The 19,368-nt window shown below is 32.3% G+C and overlaps 1 protein-coding gene across 2 annotated transcripts; it reads right to left on the bottom strand.

Moving 5' to 3' along the window:
* Positions 1–6,496: 6,496 nt before the first annotated feature.
* Positions 6,497–12,316, bottom strand: LOC123209190 (transcription factor LHW-like). Of its 2 annotated transcripts, none has more exons than XM_044627045.1 (10): positions 11,862–12,316; positions 10,770–10,958; positions 10,586–10,667; positions 10,169–10,210; positions 10,023–10,082; positions 8,037–9,866; positions 7,805–7,912; positions 7,286–7,426; positions 7,080–7,205; positions 6,497–6,915 (listed from the first exon to the last, which is right to left on the bottom strand). In XM_044627045.1, exons 1-10 carry the CDS (start codon positions 11,954–11,956, stop codon positions 6,748–6,750), a joined length of 2,841 nt encoding a protein of 946 aa, XP_044482980.1. In that variant the 5' UTR covers positions 11,957–12,316; the 3' UTR covers positions 6,497–6,747. The 2 variants fall into 2 exon arrangements, with proteins under 2 accessions (XP_044482980.1, XP_044482981.1); XM_044627046.1 differs by having other exon boundaries at positions 7,811–7,912; positions 11,862–12,315.
* Positions 12,317–19,368: the final 7,052 nt, after the last annotated feature.

The following is a 19,368-nucleotide window of genomic DNA, read 5'->3' as shown; positions in this document are numbered from 1 at the left end:
ATTGACGTCTCTGAGTTCATTAATAAGAGATAAAGGCAGGAGATATTCGAAGTCTTGACCTTCTGTTTAGTATTATTTATGTTAAACTTGATTATGTACTTGTTGAAATGGATATAATCCCTGAAATATTATGTTAATATTATGTTTCATACATCACTTGACTTCTTATTCATACTTATCTGGTAAATTGTTATTAGTAATACCACAATATATATATTGCAATAAAACATATAAAACATGAATTCCTATGTAAAACATGAAATCATATGTATAACCAAAAAATATTGTAAATTAAACATATATATAACAAATAAAATCATAAATAAATAAATACATAATCAATATAGAAAGTCATGACCACACATGTAATATGCGATCTAAAATATAAGTCTATTGTTAAAACACATGCGCATGGATCTAGAGGACTCGTGAGGGAAATCCAAACTTTGCCCAAGCATCATACACTCAATGAAACATAACATAAATACACTGCAATCACGGGATCCTATGGCCTACTAGGGGATATCCTCTTCTCAGAGCAACACAATAGGCTTAATTTAATGGTGTCGAAATCGTCATTCCCCTATGGCCTTGTTGAAAAAACTCGCTCCTAATCTATGTATTTCACCTTCAAATTTCCCTGAAAATAGGTGTCCTGAATCCTATCTCTAGCACCCTATAGAATATATATCCCCATCTCAAATGATCGATTGAAGTGTAGCTCAGTAATAACCGCAAACTTGAATGGGCTAAACTTCACATCAATCCCATAAATTTGGAACCATAATTGATTTCTCGCATCACCCTGACACAATTGCCTTAACATGAAGGAGTGTACCAATACTCTACTGAATCTTATGTCTTAGAAGTGAAGTAAGTGCCTAAAACACGTCTTTTCGAACAACCTCAACTATTGTTTTGTTAATGCGGATTTTATCTTGGATATAGCATTTTGCTGCACGTACGATGTCACATCTGCCTGGAAGTGTCGCCCCTAATTTCTCATAAATAATTTGTATTGCTCAAAGCTTTAAGTTTAGGGGTATTTTATGTAGTTAATTTTTATATATAATTTTAATATCTATTTACTTAAATTATAGCTTTGTTTTTAATAAATTATTTAGTTTGACTTAATTTTATTGTAATTATGTTAGATGAATCAAAGAAAGCAAATAACATGCAAATAATGTGCAACTTGAGAAATTAATGTGTGAACAGGAGAAAAATGACAATTGAAGATAAAACTTATCTCCAATTATCTAGAAGTCAATTATAACAGCTTGGTGAAGAGGAAAATTAGGATTGAATTGCTACAATTAAACATTGTGTTATGCACTTGAATAGGTGTAGTATTTAACTATTGCAGCTTTACTTGCTTATGTAATGTTGTTTGGTTTCATGGAGGATTGTGTTGTTAAAATAGTTAAGTTTATGATTGTTGATAAAACAAAACACAACATTTTACCATGGAAGCTATTTTGGTGGAAAGCTCCTGACTTTTCTCTTTACAACCTTAGTCTTCCAAAATCAAGCCTTTCTTTTTGTTACTCTTTGCATCTCAAATGTACCAAGGCTTAATTAGCAAAGATCCAATAGTGAATTAATTAGTTTTAGTAACAAATCAACGATTATTGTTCTATTTGATAGCTATAATTACTTTGGCAATCTAGTTGTTTTGCATAAAAGCAGCAGAACTCCAATCTTTTCTTTTAATGAAAAATAAAGGTATTATTTAGAGATTTGAGTGTTCTTAAAGTTTCTTTTGCTAAAACCTATTGAAATTTATAGTTTTATAGCACCAAATGGATGTGAAGAATGCATTTATAAATGAAGAACTCGTTGAAGAAATCTACATGAAAATACCTCCAATTTTGAAGTGAAGATAGTAGAAGAAAAAGTTTGCGAACTCAAAAAATATCTCTTTATAGGTTAAATTAATCTCCTAGAGTTTGGTTTAAAAAATTTAGCCTAACAATGAAGCAATTAAGGTACCATCAAGGGCAGTTGACCATACCTTGTCCATCAAACACTTAACCTCAAGTGCAAAGTCTATTCTAAAATTTGACGTTGATGATATTATCATCAACAATGATCATATGAAGGAGATAAAAGATCTTAAGAAGCATTGGAGAACAAACTTTTAAATTAAAGATTTAAGGGCACTTTGATATTTATAAGGAGAAAAGGAGGTATATTTACTTTACGTATGAAGTATATAATAGACTTACTAAAGTAGACTGATAAGCTAGGAAGCAAATTAGTAGATACACAACTAGAACTAAATTGCAAAGGAAAAGGATTTGAGAAAGACATGTAGTTGACAAGGAAAAATATTAGCAATTGGTAAGAAAGCTAATCTACCTTCATGTCACTAAACCTTTGATTGCAATTGTATATACTATAGTGAGTCAATTATGTACTTATCAATTGAAAGGCACCCTAATTTGATCAACGAAATCCTAAAATACTTTAAGGAAGCACCTAGGAAATGCTTCTTATCTAGGAAAAATGATAAAAGAAATATCAAATCCTTTGTTAGAAGAGATTAGGTAGAATATCCACCACAACTTGCTATACCAAACAATAAGGGTATTCTTATAACCTAAAGGAGTAAAAAATAAGTGGTTGTAGCCCACAGTTGTGTAAAGGTTGAATTCTATGTTCTTGCCCAAGGCATTTGGGAACTTATTTAGGTGAAGAGATTGATGGAAGGCCTAAAGATTCCAAGATTGTCTACAATGAATCTCTATAATGATAGCAAATCTACTATCAGGATAACTCATGATTTGATGTACTATGACAAAACTAAGCATCAGGATAACTCATGATCATCATTTTTTCAAGGAAGAAATAGAAAATGGAGTATTAAGCTTCTCATATGTTTCAACTGAGATACAAGCAAACATCGTAATGAAAGCGCAATCTAAATTGGGATTTGATTGACAAGCTGGAAATGATAAACATTTATTCAACAACTTGAGGGAGAGTGAGTGTTTGAAAGTTTAGAAAAGTCCTGTCTATTAGGAATTTTAGATTTGTATTGTTAGGATTTAAGATTCTTAATTATTTCTTATATCTTTTTTGATAAGGAAATCCTAGTGATAATTCAGGTTCTTCTTTCATATACATACATACCTACATACACACACACACACACACACACACATATGTTGGCAACTATGCCCATCAAATAACATAATTTGAGGCTTTCTCAACTCTTACTGCTTTTTAAAGATTAATACTTTCAATAAATTTATATATATTTACAATAAGTATTAATTTGGGTATAAATAATACTATGTCTTCATATAATTGAATAATTTTAAATTAAGTATAAATTAACACTCAATCACATAATACACACTGTCATTGGTACCTAAATGAATGCTCATTATAGATGCACATAACATCACTCACATATTTAGTCCATTATTTCCTTAAATATTTTCTAATGTGTATTCTGTATTGAACTTGTCTCATATGGAAGCTTATAAAAAATGTGCGCATATATATATAAATGAAAATCATAAAAAAACTAGTTCAAAGATGACAACATATAAATAAGTGAAAGGGAAACCAGGCAGCTCCTTTAAAGCTCAAATGAACTTTTGTTGTTCTAATTAGTAGATAAAATCTATAGATATATCTTTGCACATTCCCTTATCTATAATTATTAATCAAACCAAATAACTATTTTGAACAAACTAAAGTTAATTTCTACTTTAGCTCGTATTTTGTAGCTTTGCTTCTTCCATATTGTTGTTATTATCATATACTTTTAATTGCATGTCAACAATTATGTACATGCTTCAGTTTTTATTTTTATTTTTTTAATCCAAAGGATATCATTTTTAAAAGTAAACATTTCTAGCTAGGGGTGTAGCAATGTGTACTTTCAATTTAGATATTAAAAATAATTTTAAATTAAAAATAAAATAACCTCTGTAATTATAATAACTAGTACCCAAATTGGTACAAATAGTATCACTCTTCACATATTCCTCTCTTGCCAAAAAAACATAGTGAAGTTATTTAATACAGGCTGTTAGTGATAATTGTTTAAAATGCAGAATCCAGCAAAGAGATGAGAGCATATATAACAGTACAAAATAAATCAAAGGCTAAAGTAAAAGTTAAGAGGCAAATCTTTCAATTCCTTTGAACATTTCCATCTCTTCTCTTACGTCCAAACCTTATATTCCCAACCATCCTACAATGTACTGTCATATCATGAATGCATGGCTACAAACTTAGGTAGTCGTTCAAAATCAATCTCCAAATTTATACAATTAGCTAATGTTGCAGCTTTCTTTGGAATTCTTTTGATTGATGGACACAAACAACAGATCATATACAACTGGAATGAATATGTTCTCATTTGACAATTAACTTTTGTGTTGCTTTTATCATATTATTTTGAAAATAATATACTTTACTCTTCGTATATCAACCCCTTATATGTTTGCCCAATCAATAGATCATATCTTATTATGTTTTAAAAAAATATCACAATCATCTTTGAAGTTTTGAATATTTCCAAACACACTCCTACCACATCATTATATCTTGAAAGGGTTTATTAGTCTATGTCAATTAAATTGTGAATATGAATTAATATATATTATATCGTACGATATAACTATTATATAATACAAAATTTCGCTATACTCATAATTTTTTATTTGTATTGTATGAAACTAAAAATTATGATCATGCGATTCAATTATTCAAGCCCTAGTACCTTAAGTTCTGTAAATTGATAAAATTTAAAGCTCTTGTTAGACGATCCAATGTAGAGGCATATGCCAGAAGAGCTGTTATATGATATTATGTCCGTCGATTTTTTTGACTTTATAGTACAACTACATATGGCCTTATGCTATGTATGTGAAACAGCATTTGTTTGTTAGGCTAAACCTTTTTGGCTCGAATATGCATGACACCTGTTATGGGAGACGGGTCATCAAGTGAGTTAACAAGGGACAAAATAAGTTACTATGCATGACTGAATTCGTCTTTGTGAAGATCAAAACCTTCGAATAAGATTTTGTTCTTCGTTTTACTTATAAAAAGGGTGAATTTTAGGTTGAATAGGAATATAGATCTATCTTAGTTATATTCTCTCACCCAACAAAGTTTTGATTACATAGACAGTAAATGATCTCGATATCACATTAGGTTTATATAGACAGTAAATGATCTCGATATCACATTAGGTTTATGTATTTATATAATTTAAATATTCCTGACATCCTTTGATTTTTAGATGTTGATGAGAATATATGTAATAAGTTATATAAGGCAATATTGGGTAGCAATTTTTTGTTAATTTAATGGAATAAAATTATATATACAAACAAATTACACAAATTTATTTATACAAATTGAAACAACAATTTATGATTAGATGATATAACTGTTTACTTTTTTCTTTCACTTCAAAATCACTCAATTAGATGTCACCACATTAGTTTGTATAGATAAGTTTGTACAATTTATTTGTACATATAATATTAATTTAATTTAATTAATAAATAATGTTATGTACACAAACAATATATCATTATGTGATTGAATAGTTAAAAATTAAAGATAAAATAAAAGTAGTGCTATGTGTATAACTTTATGCACAAACGATATGTTATCATGTGGTTAGATAGTTGAAAATTGAAGACAAAACAATATTCAATTACATAATGATAAATAATTGTTTGTGCGTAAAATTGTACAAAAAAGTTATGCATAAAGTTATACACAAAAATTATTTATATAATTTTTTTAATAAAATAATATCTAATTATATAATAATATATCATTATTTACGTACATAATGTTATTGTTTATTAATATTCTTAGAGATGTTAGTTTGTAGGATTTACCTCGTTGGATGACAAAGAAGAGGTTTACCTGGGGATAAAATTGGGCCGCAGCAGAATCATTAATAGACCCACTTACATAAACATTTTCTGAGCCTTGCCTTTACAAACACTTTACTATCCGCATCCCGCTGATGCCTCACACGTCTAAATATGGATGATGGAGATGTTAAAAGTTCATATGGAAAAAAATGGAACACCAACACAAAAGTTGTATGCCCGTCTGCGAAGATTAATAACACCTGCTACTTCTCTGGACTTTCTTAATCTTGTGATTATGACACCCACTTCATTTTCTTTTATAGGATTATAGCTGTTTCCAACATTCTTTAATAACCAACTGAAAATGACATTTTCCCACTAATTATATTGCCATCATTCTTTACATTTTGGAAGGAAAGGTTAACTTTAAATTTCATCTGGTTAACCAATTATTCATCTTTCTCATTAATAGTATTCTAGAGTTGTGACCATTTGACAATTTAATTTTCTCATTCAGTGCACCAACTGAATGTGTAAATTGGAAAAAGGAAAAAAACCCACTCATTAAATGCAAATAAATCTAAAATTCAGCAACTAGAAACTCCTTAGCATAAAAAATTGAACATCAACTCCCCAGATAAGAAAACAATATAATATAGATGATTCCAAACCTCTTTTAGAATAATGTTGTTTTCAGAAGGCATAGGATTCAAGGAACACACTCCAAACTTGTTGACCATCTCATAACTACCTGCCCTTCTAAGGAAAGTGAGGTTAAACAAGTAAGTTAAAGTTAAAACCACCCCAGAGCTTAGGCTGGAAATGCTGCATGTTAGTCATGGCAACCAACACCAAGCTTGCTCTTAACATAACAACATCAGCATGTGGCTCACTGTAAACTACCAGTCGCTGGTATAGAGGTGGTTTGGGGAAATGAGTGATGCACCATCATACTGTTATCCAAACCATTAGCTAATGTGCTACTGCCCTTCACTGTTTGCTCCAAAAGTTGAACAAGTGACATAAATATTTCCATCCTTGTGACATCCCTGTTTGCCTGCATAAGGAATCCATGGAAAAAGCATGTTTTTTAAAGTTTTCCCATGAACAAATTTATGGTCAAATAATTCAAAGACTAGGGCCATCCATTGTTGTATCATAATAGATTTGCAACGAGTAATTGTTGATTGGTAATAGCAACATTGCTCTAGTAGATATTACCTCAACTGCAAAACGTGCCCAGATCTTGTCGTTCCTAGTTTCCATCACCCCCTTCAAGATAGTCAATCCCAATCCCCTTATGAGGTCAGCTATTTCCAAAAAGAAACCCCTCTCCTCACAAAGCATCTGTCACAAAAAAAAAAAAAAAAAAACCATAAACAATTGTTTGAACCAACCAATAAAGCTAATCAACAGGTAGTCACTACCTCCACAAGCATCTGTCGAGGTGGATTCAGATCTTCAACAATGATAGGACAGACCATAGATTGTGAACCAACTTCAAAAGCCCAGGTTGCCCCTCCCTCAAAGTTGTCTTTCAACACTAACCCACCTTCCTTGCTGATAATCTGCAAGTTCAGGAATGTATAAAACAATTGCCCAAGAAATTCTTGTGTAAAAGACACGAATGGTGCACCAACAAAAGAACGACGGTGAAAGGGCGCACTTCGAACATTTCACAGATTAAGTCTGTTTTTCATGTAATATACAATATTTTTGCATAATTCTATATGAATTGTCAATTGTATTAATACATCCCATAACCAAAAACTATTCTGTTGTCAAGCTAATAAAACCTAAGAAATTCAAACGTTCTAATAAAATCAGGTGCCATAAATCTATGAAATTGGCATGGTTACCCCAGAACAATCAAAACCATGTTTGCTCTGTCAACTTCCACAAAAGGGTAGCTAAATAGAGAAATGAGTGAAGAGAGTAGATGTCACCTGTACCTTAGACTCCCCTGTTTGTTTAAGCTTGTCTGCATGCTTAGTCACACTTTGCAAGAAAAGCATATGCTTGATGGTACGCTCCAGAAGTGCATCTATGCTACACTGTTAAAACACACCAAAGGATTGAAGAATAGCATCAAATCAGGATATCTAATATTATGTGCGAGAAAAAAAAAAAAGAAAGAAAGATGAAGAGATATGAAAGGAAAAAGATAGATGCAATTACTTTTGCTCCATTCGGTACAATTTCCCGCAATTCTTTCACACGATCTTGAATCATTTGACGATCTTTTGGCCTAGGTCGTGGGTTCTCTCCAGGTTTAAGTCTTTTGCGATTTGATTTAGTCATGTCATCATTCCTTTTAGAGAGTGCAGTTGAGACACTACCATCATGCTTCACACTATGACCCTGTTCGACCCAAGAACTGATATGGGATCCATAAATAGAAGTAGTTTGAGAACAATTTGCCCCGTCATCCTTGCTACAGCCTGATTGAAAAGAAGTAGATCCTATAGTCCCTGCCTTTGCCATGGACTTGGGCAGGCCAAATAGCTCCCCTTGCACGAAATTCGATAAATTAACCTGGCCACACGACTGTGGAGCACTAGGAATAGAGGAACTACTAATTTTCGACACCGTTGTTCCACAAGAAACATTATCTTCCGAAATCTGCTTAGCACTGGAGTGGGCCCTTGAGACCACAGCATCTAAAAGATGTTCAGTTCCCATCCCAGAGAACATAACAGTGTTTAATAAACCTTCATTAACTGAATGAAAATCAGAACTTACATCTGGCTCATTCAAACACATTGAACTATCCTTACCCAGATTTTGCCCATCTGCATGAAAATTGTTCCAGTTTCCATTGAGGAGCTTATTTTTGAAATCAGCACCCAAAACATCGAATAAGTCATCCCCCGATGGAGGTTGTTTAAATCCATCTTCAAATTTAGCACTGATAGACCTTAGAGCTGTATCTGAATCGTCATGCTTTTGGCAATCATAAATAACTCCAGGAGTTTGCCCACTCAAAGACATACTTTCATGAGGATGGTTGTTAAATGCTTGAAACAAAACATTGCCCCCCTTTTCTTTCATGGAGGCCAAATCATTTTGACTATGCTTAACATCTGACAGACTGGAGCCTCCTGAGAGCATCTCACTCGTGGTTAATTGATCTACAAGACCAGACAAAGGAAACTCCTCCACTTTTGATGGATTGCAATTTTTAATCCCCATACCAGCCTGGTGTAAGCCATACAGATTACTGTCAGCTAGTTTCTGTGGATTTGACTGAGAGCATGAAAGTGAATTTGAACTCATTTGACCGATCATTCTGCGACATAACTCACTTCCGTCAAGCAATTGCGTCGGAACAGAACCTCCATTTAACCCTCCAATTTTTCTCAACTGAGAAGCTACAAATCTATCAACATTTGCTTCATTTGCTTTATTTGTAACATCTAGAATAGCAGCATCTGTCAAAATCTGCTCAGCTGACTTAAACCTGCTACTTGACTGATCAAAAGTAGGTTGATAAATGAATGCTGTCCTTGAATTACATAAAGAAGCCTGCTGGTTCAGCCACACATCTGAACTTGTGCGAATTACTTCAGCATCCACACCTCCATTCCCCAATTGATCTCCAAATGGAAGATCCGGCTTTAACACTCGACTGAATTTTGGTATGCAGTGATCATCATGGGATTTAACTGAAGTTTGAGCCATAGTAGGAGTTTGAAATGTTGACGCACTAGCCTGTGCACTATGTTGAATCTGTCTACCCAGAGAACCCAAAACTTGACCAACTAGCCTTGATGGTTGAGATGAGCTGCTCTGTTGATTGTAGCTGCCAAGAGCTACAGGAGTGGAGCTTATCACCTTATGAATTCCAGATGGATCCATAGAAACAGGCATTTCACTAGAAATAGGTACCCCAATTTTCCAATCAGATTCTTTTGCTCCATAATGTTCAGAAAGAAGAGCTCCAGGGAAACAACCCAATTGGAGGATTAAATTCTTCACATAATTTACAAATTCAATGTTCTCCACAATCTGAAGTAGAATGGATGGAAAGAATAACATTTAGACTTAAGACAATTTCATATATTCAACAAATTATCTTGGCCTCAGAACAAACTACGTATAAATAAAGAATGTTAAATTTTAGCGCATATCTAGTGGAGACAACAAGTAACTAAAAGGACTTACGGATAAGGAAGAACCAAGCTGAACAACGCCATGAGGATTAACAGGTATAACAGCAACTGTCTGCAAATCAAACACAGGCATTGTAATTAACAAACAGTAATATGTGAAACAATTCAAAAAGCAGGATATATAAAAAGCCATCATACCTGCATGCCAGCAGAAAATTGGAGATGCACCTCATTTTGAACCTAAAAGCACAAAATCAAGAAGTTATACAAATTATACAGCAATATGCTGACTTGTTAAAGATAGTTTTGGCTCCCAAAAAATACAATAGCTTAACTTAGGTTACAAGAGAATTCATAAAAAATATCAGCTACCATTAGCCTCCATCTAAATAATATCATTATTACCACAGATAATAACTTAACTCTGTCAAGCTATGGCAATATGGTTGTTTTCTCAATGATAGAGCATTTTATCATAAACTTAATTTTAAAAAAATAAATGTCATAAATGCTTGAAGAAAATCATGTCAGTGAGGAAGCCTAATCCTTCTACCATTTTATTGGCATAGAACTCTCCTACATAGAAATAGACACAATTAGAAGTTTGTAAAATACCTCTGGTGGATGGGCATCTCTAATATGACTATTCGCAAGAATCCACTGGTGGTTTCCTGTGAAAGCAGCCCGCCCTACCATTCTGGAAGAAAAGGGAAAAAAAAATGCTTCATAAATTTGATTTACAACAAAATCACCCTTAAAAATATGAGACTGAAAGTAAGAGTGTGAGAAAGTAGCATACCCTTCACCTAATACATGAACATGATTATCCAACATCATTTTGTTAATTAGTTGTTGCACTCTATCTCCTGCTTGATTCCCAAGCAGTGAGGAGCCAATATCAGAAGTACCCCAGCATCCTTCCCACCCTCCAAAAGGTACTTCAGGATTTGGTGATGGTTCATTGTAATGTTCTTCCCAAATCAATAACCTGAAAACGAAAACAAACTAAATACTATTGCAAGATAATCATTTACTTTATATCACACATCGAGAACTCTAGATGCAATAGTTGTCAGCAATGCAAAACACTTGAAATCCAACTGCACCCCTTTGCTTGCTAACAAGAAGATTTGAACAAACCAAATAAAAAATAATTTTTTTTACAAAAAAAAGGGTAAAACTAAACTTCACAAAACTTCTACAAGGAAAGAAAAAGAAAACTTATAAAAGAAAAGAAAGTAAACAAAAGAAAAAGAGAAAAAGAACAAAGGAAACTCGAAATAGAGCAATTTTTTTTTTTTTTTGGGGGGAGAAGTAGAGAAAATAGTTATTGAAGATTATTTGCAGAAGAACATCCATTTTTTTTGTCTAGAAACAAAATCTATTCGAAGGAGCCAAATATAGCATGACAAAAAAACAACTAAAGAGCATATTGGTTGAATAACTGGTAAAAATGGCAACTTTATATTGCTAAAAACAAGAAAATAGGAACGAATAGAATCAAACAAACACTAAATCTATAGACTGATATGATCTAACAAAAAAACCAAAATAGAGGGAGGGTTTGTCAAACTAAAACAAATATACTTTTCCACTCAGATTCCTAAAGACAAAACACATACCTCCAAAAATGAAAGTATCAATTACAAATCAGAATACGCTTCAACTCTAACCAATCACTCTCTACCATCTCAATCTCAATTGTTTCTACAAACGAAATTATCATTTAAAAAGAAATTATAAATTTATCACTTATATGCATACCATTTTTTCGCTTTAATTAAATCAGAAATAAACCAGAAAACTTGGGAAAAAAGCTCGACCTTTCATCGACTTTCCCAGAAACTAAAGAACGAGAAAACCAGAAACTAACATAAAAAAGAAAACTTACTTAGTGTTGTGGCAGCCGATCTTCCAAAACACAGAATAAGACCATTGATTCGAAGAACAAAAGGCTTTTAAAACCTCTTTTAGTACAATACCCATTTTTTCTAGAATTTTTTTTTTTTTACAGCAAAACAAATCAATAACAAGCAGAGAAAAGAATCAGAATCTAACTTCCTCGGCATGACCCTCTTCCAGCTTGCTTCGTTCTCAAACCACCACTCCTTTTTCTCTCCGGATCCAAGTTTCCACCAATCATTCTTCCAAAACCCATGTTTATTGTAAGTTATATTAAACTTAAATAAACACGAAAGTGTATTCGAAAGTGTTAGTGGCAGCCATTTGAAGTTGGGAGCTGAGATTTAGTTTTGAGTTTTTTGAGTGTTTAGAGTTCTGAGTTTTTCTGTGTGTGAGATGAGCTCAAGATTTTGATTAGAATGTGTCATGTGCGTGTGCCTTGATGTAGGAAGTGTGGTTAAAGAAACAGGCATAAAGTTCAGAATAAATTACGAGAAGTGGTACTGTGTTAGTTTTGTCGGTTTCTGGACAGGGAGCTGTTGGTGAGTCTGAACAGGTGACGAGATAGTGCGGGTGTGGTGTAGTGCTGACGTCATATTGACTATTGACATTGCTTTTTCAGTAAATTACGTAAAACCCACAACAGGCGCTTTGAAGGTTCATCGGATGCTCAACTGGTTGGCTTTTACCGCATCATTTGTTAGGCTTTTAGCTAGTGGATAGATAAATAAATGTAAGCAGAGCCGTTGGATGGTCTTAGAGCTGATGATTTGTCATCGCCTCATGCGCAGTGTTGAGCCAATAACCTCCATTTAAAGTGCTTGAAGTTGCAGTCAATCAAACCCTATTTTCCTTTTTCAACTGTCCAAATATTTAGCAGGCACTCTTATTGATGACTAATGACTTTGAACCCCCAAAATTTCTAATAAATACATGTTCCTCCTTTGGCATTTGTATCTAGATTCTAGCTAGTTTTACCCATTGTTATATTAACAGCTAACCTATGGTTTGAAATTAGGAGGGAAAGAGTCATGTTGTAAAAGATTGGGGACTGCACAAATGATATACCTATAAACCCTAGTCCTGTTGCATAGGGCTAGAGCTGAATTGACCTAACTCCGGCTCAAAAGCATACTTACTCCATTTATTTTTTGTTGAAATTTATTTACTTCGAAAAAAGGGTTCAATTCATTTTTAAAACGAATTGGATTCGAGCTATAATGAGTTTGTTTTTGTTTAACTCATGAGCTAAATAGAAGATTTAATTATGTTTGAATTAGGCTCATAGTTAAATTTGAATTATGTTAAATAATTATTAAATAATATTATTTTGTCAATGAGTTATATATCTGAACTATAAATTTGAATCAAATTTAAATCGAATTCAAATCAAACTATTTTTATTCATATTAAACTTGAATAATCCTTAATGGTAATTCAATGAATTCAAGTCAAACTTGAATCAAAGGATATTTGAACTTAATTCCATTTGTATCAACCCCTAATCCTGCAGCTTAAATTAACATGGGGGGATAAATTGTATATATTTTATTCATTATTTGAAATGGTAATAAAATCCAAGTGTTAAAATATATAAAAATTGTGCATTGATTTCGTTAATTATATTCTTTGGTTAGTCGTTCGAGATGCCATGCCAGTTAATTGTGATTAAACAAGCAGATAATGTTGTTTAGTTTAATCTAAAACTTTGCTAGGTGGCTGTGAATATTTGCTGCTTCTATTCTGTACCTCTTTCTTTTGAATAGATTATAAAATATTACAGCTTCTTATGGTGGGTGGTGGGTGGGTATAGAGAGATACTAATTATGTTTAAGTTATCTAGGTTTAGATTACATGATAATGACTTGTTAGCCATTGATGAAGAAAATGAATGGCTATGATTGATGGGTTGGTGACTGGGGGTCTGTCACTTGTGGGAATAATTCGATAAATAAATAAATAATGGTGAGACTCTGAGAGACATAAAAAGATGGAACATTAGTTGGATACACATGAGAGAGTGTTTCTTTTTACTTATAGTAATTTTTGTGGGAGAATGGATAAAAAGATTCCTGTTCAATCTGCTCATTTTTTTTATTTTATTATTTTTTGACTGGACTCCTACTCCTACTCCTACTTCTTGCTCTTGTCTTCCTTCTATATGCTACTTTAAAGACAAGAGTATGCTTTACTCTATCCAAGATAAAATATATAAATGAATAACAAAAAAAAAAAAAAACAAATATTAGTAGTTTTTATCAAAATAACCTATAATCTTAATGGTTTGTTGAACAATATAATGGTAGGATTATTATTTTTTAGGATAAGGGTTTATTTCTTCAATTAATATACAAGTTAAATTATAATTACTTTTTATTATTTAGAAAATATTATTTTCGGAGAAGGTTAATTGAAGTTATGCATACTCACTTTATTTAGATTTTAAGAATTACCATTTTAAGGTTTTAAAATTTAAGGAATAATATCGTATAAAATTTAATTAGTGATTTTGACTGTTTAAAAGAGTTATCCTAACTTCTATACTATATTAATGGTAGGTTGGGATGCTACATAACTAAAATATCCAATCTAAAAAGCAAAAGCATGTAGGTTATGTCAAAAGCTAGGGAAAACTTGGTTAAATTTCTTATTGGGAAGACTCATTTAAAGAAACAGAACTCATAACTTTTAGTAAAGCATAACTCCTAAATTATTGAGATGCATTTTGGATTATTTTAGGTCAATAACAAACAATATGTTGTTAGTAAACTAATTAGAGAGGCAAATATAAACCCTAAAAAAGAGACTTGTGAGAACTTTTGAGTATCCAAAGCTGACAATTCGTTGAAAGTGGATTGGGGTGCTGCTATAATTGAATCCCTAACAAGGAAAATAATATTTTTATCAAATCAGTATTGGTAAAAGGTTATCTAAAAAGCATTGAACAATTTAAAAGTGAAAACCAGTAACCCCATCTCTTAGAAAGAAAGTTCAATGGACCACTCTAAACAAAGTGTTAATTTAATTGGGTTTTGTGGCCCAATTTACCCGTTAAATGTACTTATTGGGTAGCAAAGCTCGAGATATTAAGGTTTGTTTAGAAGCAAAGTGGTAATAATTAAAGTTAAAACGATTTATTAGTAAATATCTAATCTTGATTATTCATCTCTAGTGGAAATGGGCAAGTTTTGTGAGGATAACAACTAGTATATTGAGTGGTTGAATTTGTAGATCTGCAAATCTCTTTTCTCTTGGCCCACTCTGGATTTAGTTGTCGATTTCAAAATCAACCCCGAATGATTTATAATCTTGCAACTTCGATTAGGCTAATTAAAGCTTAAAGGATGGATTGAGAATGAATAAAGCTTTGACTCGTAGACATTTTGATTTTAATTTAAGTGGGTAAATAAATAAGATGACCCACAAAGTCAGTAAGTCATTAATAAAAATGAATGAAAAGGGGATTGAGTCATTTTCAATTTCTGTGGCTGTGGAAAATGGCAAAGTGTGGAAAGGAAGTGCTCCACCACATCATTTGTAGAGAAGGATATGACAGAAAGGCAAGGCATTAATAAACTGTTATGCACAATGAGACAAATAAGTATGATAATCTTGACCATACGACATTGCAGTTTTGTAAATCCAATTTAGATTGTGCATCCTTTTTCATTCTTTCTCTCATTCATATATCCCCCACAAAATTTTCTCTCTTTTTCCCGGTTCAAAATATAGACTGAATTTTGGAAATTTTTTTGTAAAAAAAAGGTCTAAAATACTACTTCTCTATTGATTTTTATTCTATTGTAATTAACGTATTTCTTATTTCATTTTTTTAAATAACTTTGGTAAATTTATCTTATTCTATTGGACCCAATGAACTTAGGCCTAAGCTCAATGAACAAAATACTATAATGTTGGGTGAATTTTATATTGAGAAAATTTTATTAGGAATTGTGGGTTAGACTGTGGAGAGATGGGAAAGGCTTTGGGCCCAATTATGCCATGCTTCTGCTCTTTTCATCATGTGGCAGAAACTCAGAAAGATAAAGGGAGTATTGATGAGATATGATGATTTTTTGGGTGCTTTTATGATAAATTTGTATAGGAAAATTGAGTAGAGTAGACTTAATTAATAAATAATTAAATTGACTAGAGATTATTTTATTTGTTTCTTTTTCACTTTATTAATTAGCAACATGGCAAATAAGTTCCAAAAATGCCTTTAGAGATGCAAGTTCATCGTCATGGGTGATTGCACTTATTTTCTATTTTTCTTGTTACGGCTTGTTAAAGTTGAAAGGTTGGGTAAAGTTCAAAATTTTTTGATGTTCTTCAATTTGAAAAAAAAAAAAAAGAAATTTGATATATGTTTAAATTTAAAATTTGAAAGTATGTTTATAATGACAATTTCTCCATATAACTACTCTAACACTATAAAAAAAAAAAGACATTTGCGAGATAAAAATAAGAAGTGGATAAATATCTGATTATCATAAACACTATTTTTATGATTTTAGTGATTAATTATTTATACCCTCTTTAAAAACTAAATAAATTTATGACTTTAACAAGAAAAAATGGTTGTTAGAAATCCATTTTTCATCGTTAAAAAGTTATAATGACGAGAAAAGTCTCGTCATCGTGTATCCCCATTAAAAGTATTAACGATGATTGATTTTAAATTTCTGTACACCGTTGGATTGTTGTAACATAACTATGCTCTATTAAAAGTAATCATACACTGTTGTGGGTGCATTGTCCTAATATAGACTAATATGTCATACTACGAATGATGTAGAAAGAAAAGTCTCACATATGCCTCCTCGTATCGATCATAATGAACACATATGCTCTTGAGAGGAATTGGCCTCAAATGCTAAGTGAATGTGATGTGCTCATGGCTAAACTTGCTTGCGTACGGAAGCCACTAACTTAATTTGTGCTCATAGTGGCTTTCACCTTACTTGACTTATTCTTTCTCCCTCAATTACAAGGTTTCATTTCATTAACACGTGGCTATGGATACTACTACATACCTTTTACATTCTTATTGTCCTTCAGGATAGCCTTTCAAACACCTATGTTCAATACTTAACTTTATTTGTCTTTTTCTTTGAGTATGATTGTGCATCATTGGGTGCACAATCATGCATCCTTCTCTTTATGCATGACTTGATCCTTAATAACAGAGCTTGGTCATGACCTATTATATGAGCGTATATACCTAATTGCACAAGCTTACACTCTTTCTCTCTTGTGCATGGTTAACCCCTCACGGGCATCCTTGAGCGTGACTTAAGGCATATGTGTGCATAATCAAGTACACGTGCATGCATCCCTTCTCGTGCACGACCTACTTTTTTTTTTATGGTTGTATGTGTTTCCTAGGGGTAATATTGCATTTTATTCAGTGAACAATTGTAACCCTTTTTTATATGGGTGCCTATTACGACCTAGTTTATGTGTCACAGATGATCGTACATGTCTTTTGCTTGATCGTTTGTCAATCATCAAAGAAACTAGAGGTATCGTGCATACGAACATGCATGCCTTCATGCACGACCGTATGTGGTGTAAATTTCATAACATTATAAGCATATCATGGTTATGTTTATCCTTGATGCAATTGTGCATATACATTTGGACCTTACATCTAACATATCTCTAATGCCTTAAGAACATAAAAGTAAAGCTTCATCATAGATTGGAAAAATACACATGCATCTCAAGGTTTGTTTCATGACATAATATAATCTACCATAAATTGTCATCCTTACACTATATGTATATTTTGAGCATATGATTTCAGATATTATATCTTAACTCCCAATCCTATCAAGAAATTTATACACCATAACATCATAAATTTAAATATCATATCAATAAAATAGTGTGCACAAACAATGATATATCACTGTGTGATTGGGTGTTACTTTATCTCTAATTCAAGATTACCTAATCTCATGGTGATAACAAGATTACCTATCCACTTTATTATGACATCAAGTGAACAAGTGTGTAGTCTTCATGCACGACTATTCATTAACTTAAAATTCCAATAAAATATTTATTTAAATCTCTAACTTGAGCCATATTTATCTCAAACCATTAAAACATGTAAACATACCTTTTTGCCCTTGAGACGTACATGTTGGTGTTACAGAAACTTGTTGACTGCTTATCATGAAAGAAACTAGTTGGTTTTCAGTGGATTTACAATGTAAAAGTATGATGTAGATGACACAATCGAACATTTTAAAGCAATATTAGTGGCAAAAAGAGACACCCAAACTTATGGGATCAACTAGAGGCATTTGTACCTATTTCCAAGATCAATATAGTCAAAGTAGTGTATCATTGGTTGAAAACTTAGTCTAGTTGTTACAACTATTCAATGTGAAGAAGGCTTTCCTACATGGTGAATTATCCAAGTAGGTCCACATGGATCTCCTGTTATGATGTATAGTACCAAAAAAACATAGTCAAAAGGTGTGTAAATTAAAAAAATCATTATATGGATTGAAATAATCTTTCAAAGCTTAGTTTGGAAGGTTTACAAGGTCAATAATAGACCTTGATAATCATAAAAGTAATTTAGATCATACTCTATTCTTGAAAAAGCAAAAAGGTAAGATTATTGCACTTATTAGAGATGTGGATGACATGATGGTAATAAAATATGATCCAAAAGAAAGAGAGGCTTTACAAGGACACTTATCTTAAAACTATAAAATGAAAGATCTAGGCCTATATGCCTTAGATCGCTTTGAGGAAACATGGATGTCAAGATGTTAATTAGTTGGTATGCCAATAAAAGAAGGCTTGAAGTTGATTGTTGAACTTAATCAAATTCTTGCTAACAAAGGGATGTACTAAAGACTTATGGAAAGATTGATGTATATATCTCACATAAGACTCAACCTTGCTTATGCATTGAGTGTTATTAGTCAATATATGCATAATCTTAAAAAACAAAATGTAACACCCACTAGTAAGCTTAAGAGTATTCAAGTATTTTTCTCTATTTTATATGACTTGAGCTTGTGTATATGCTAAGTTGTTGGTAGGGATGGACGTTCATCACAAGGATGGATGCCTATTTGTGCCTAAAAAAGGGTAGAATAGTCAGTTCATGTCATATGTGTGAAAATGGTTGTGTAAGAAGAGGAACAATAGTGCATGGTTGAGGAAACAGTTGTTCATGCATTTTTCAAATTTGAATTTGGATAAGATATGTTTTCTAGTAATTTCAAGACATGTTTTAATGAAATAATAGTAGGAATGACCGTTTATAAAGGGTGAATAGTCATTCATCGAGTCTATTTGACAAAATAAAAAAAGGCGCAAGGCCTAATGTATTTATTTTGTACATATTGCTTCACCAGCCAAATAGAAAAATTGGGAGCATTGAAAGGCAGCAGAGATCATTAAGAAAGGAGAAGGAACAGTAAAAACTTAGAGCCATATGAAAAAAAGCAAGTTTATGGAGGAAAGGT

This window comes from Mangifera indica, chromosome 2 (assembly GCF_011075055.1).
Source record: "Mangifera indica cultivar Alphonso chromosome 2, CATAS_Mindica_2.1, whole genome shotgun sequence".
Lineage (NCBI taxonomy): Eukaryota > Viridiplantae > Streptophyta > Magnoliopsida > Sapindales > Anacardiaceae > Mangifera > Mangifera indica.
The sequence above is the reverse complement of the archived record's forward strand: the minus strand, read 5'-3'. Positions and strand labels throughout refer to the sequence as shown.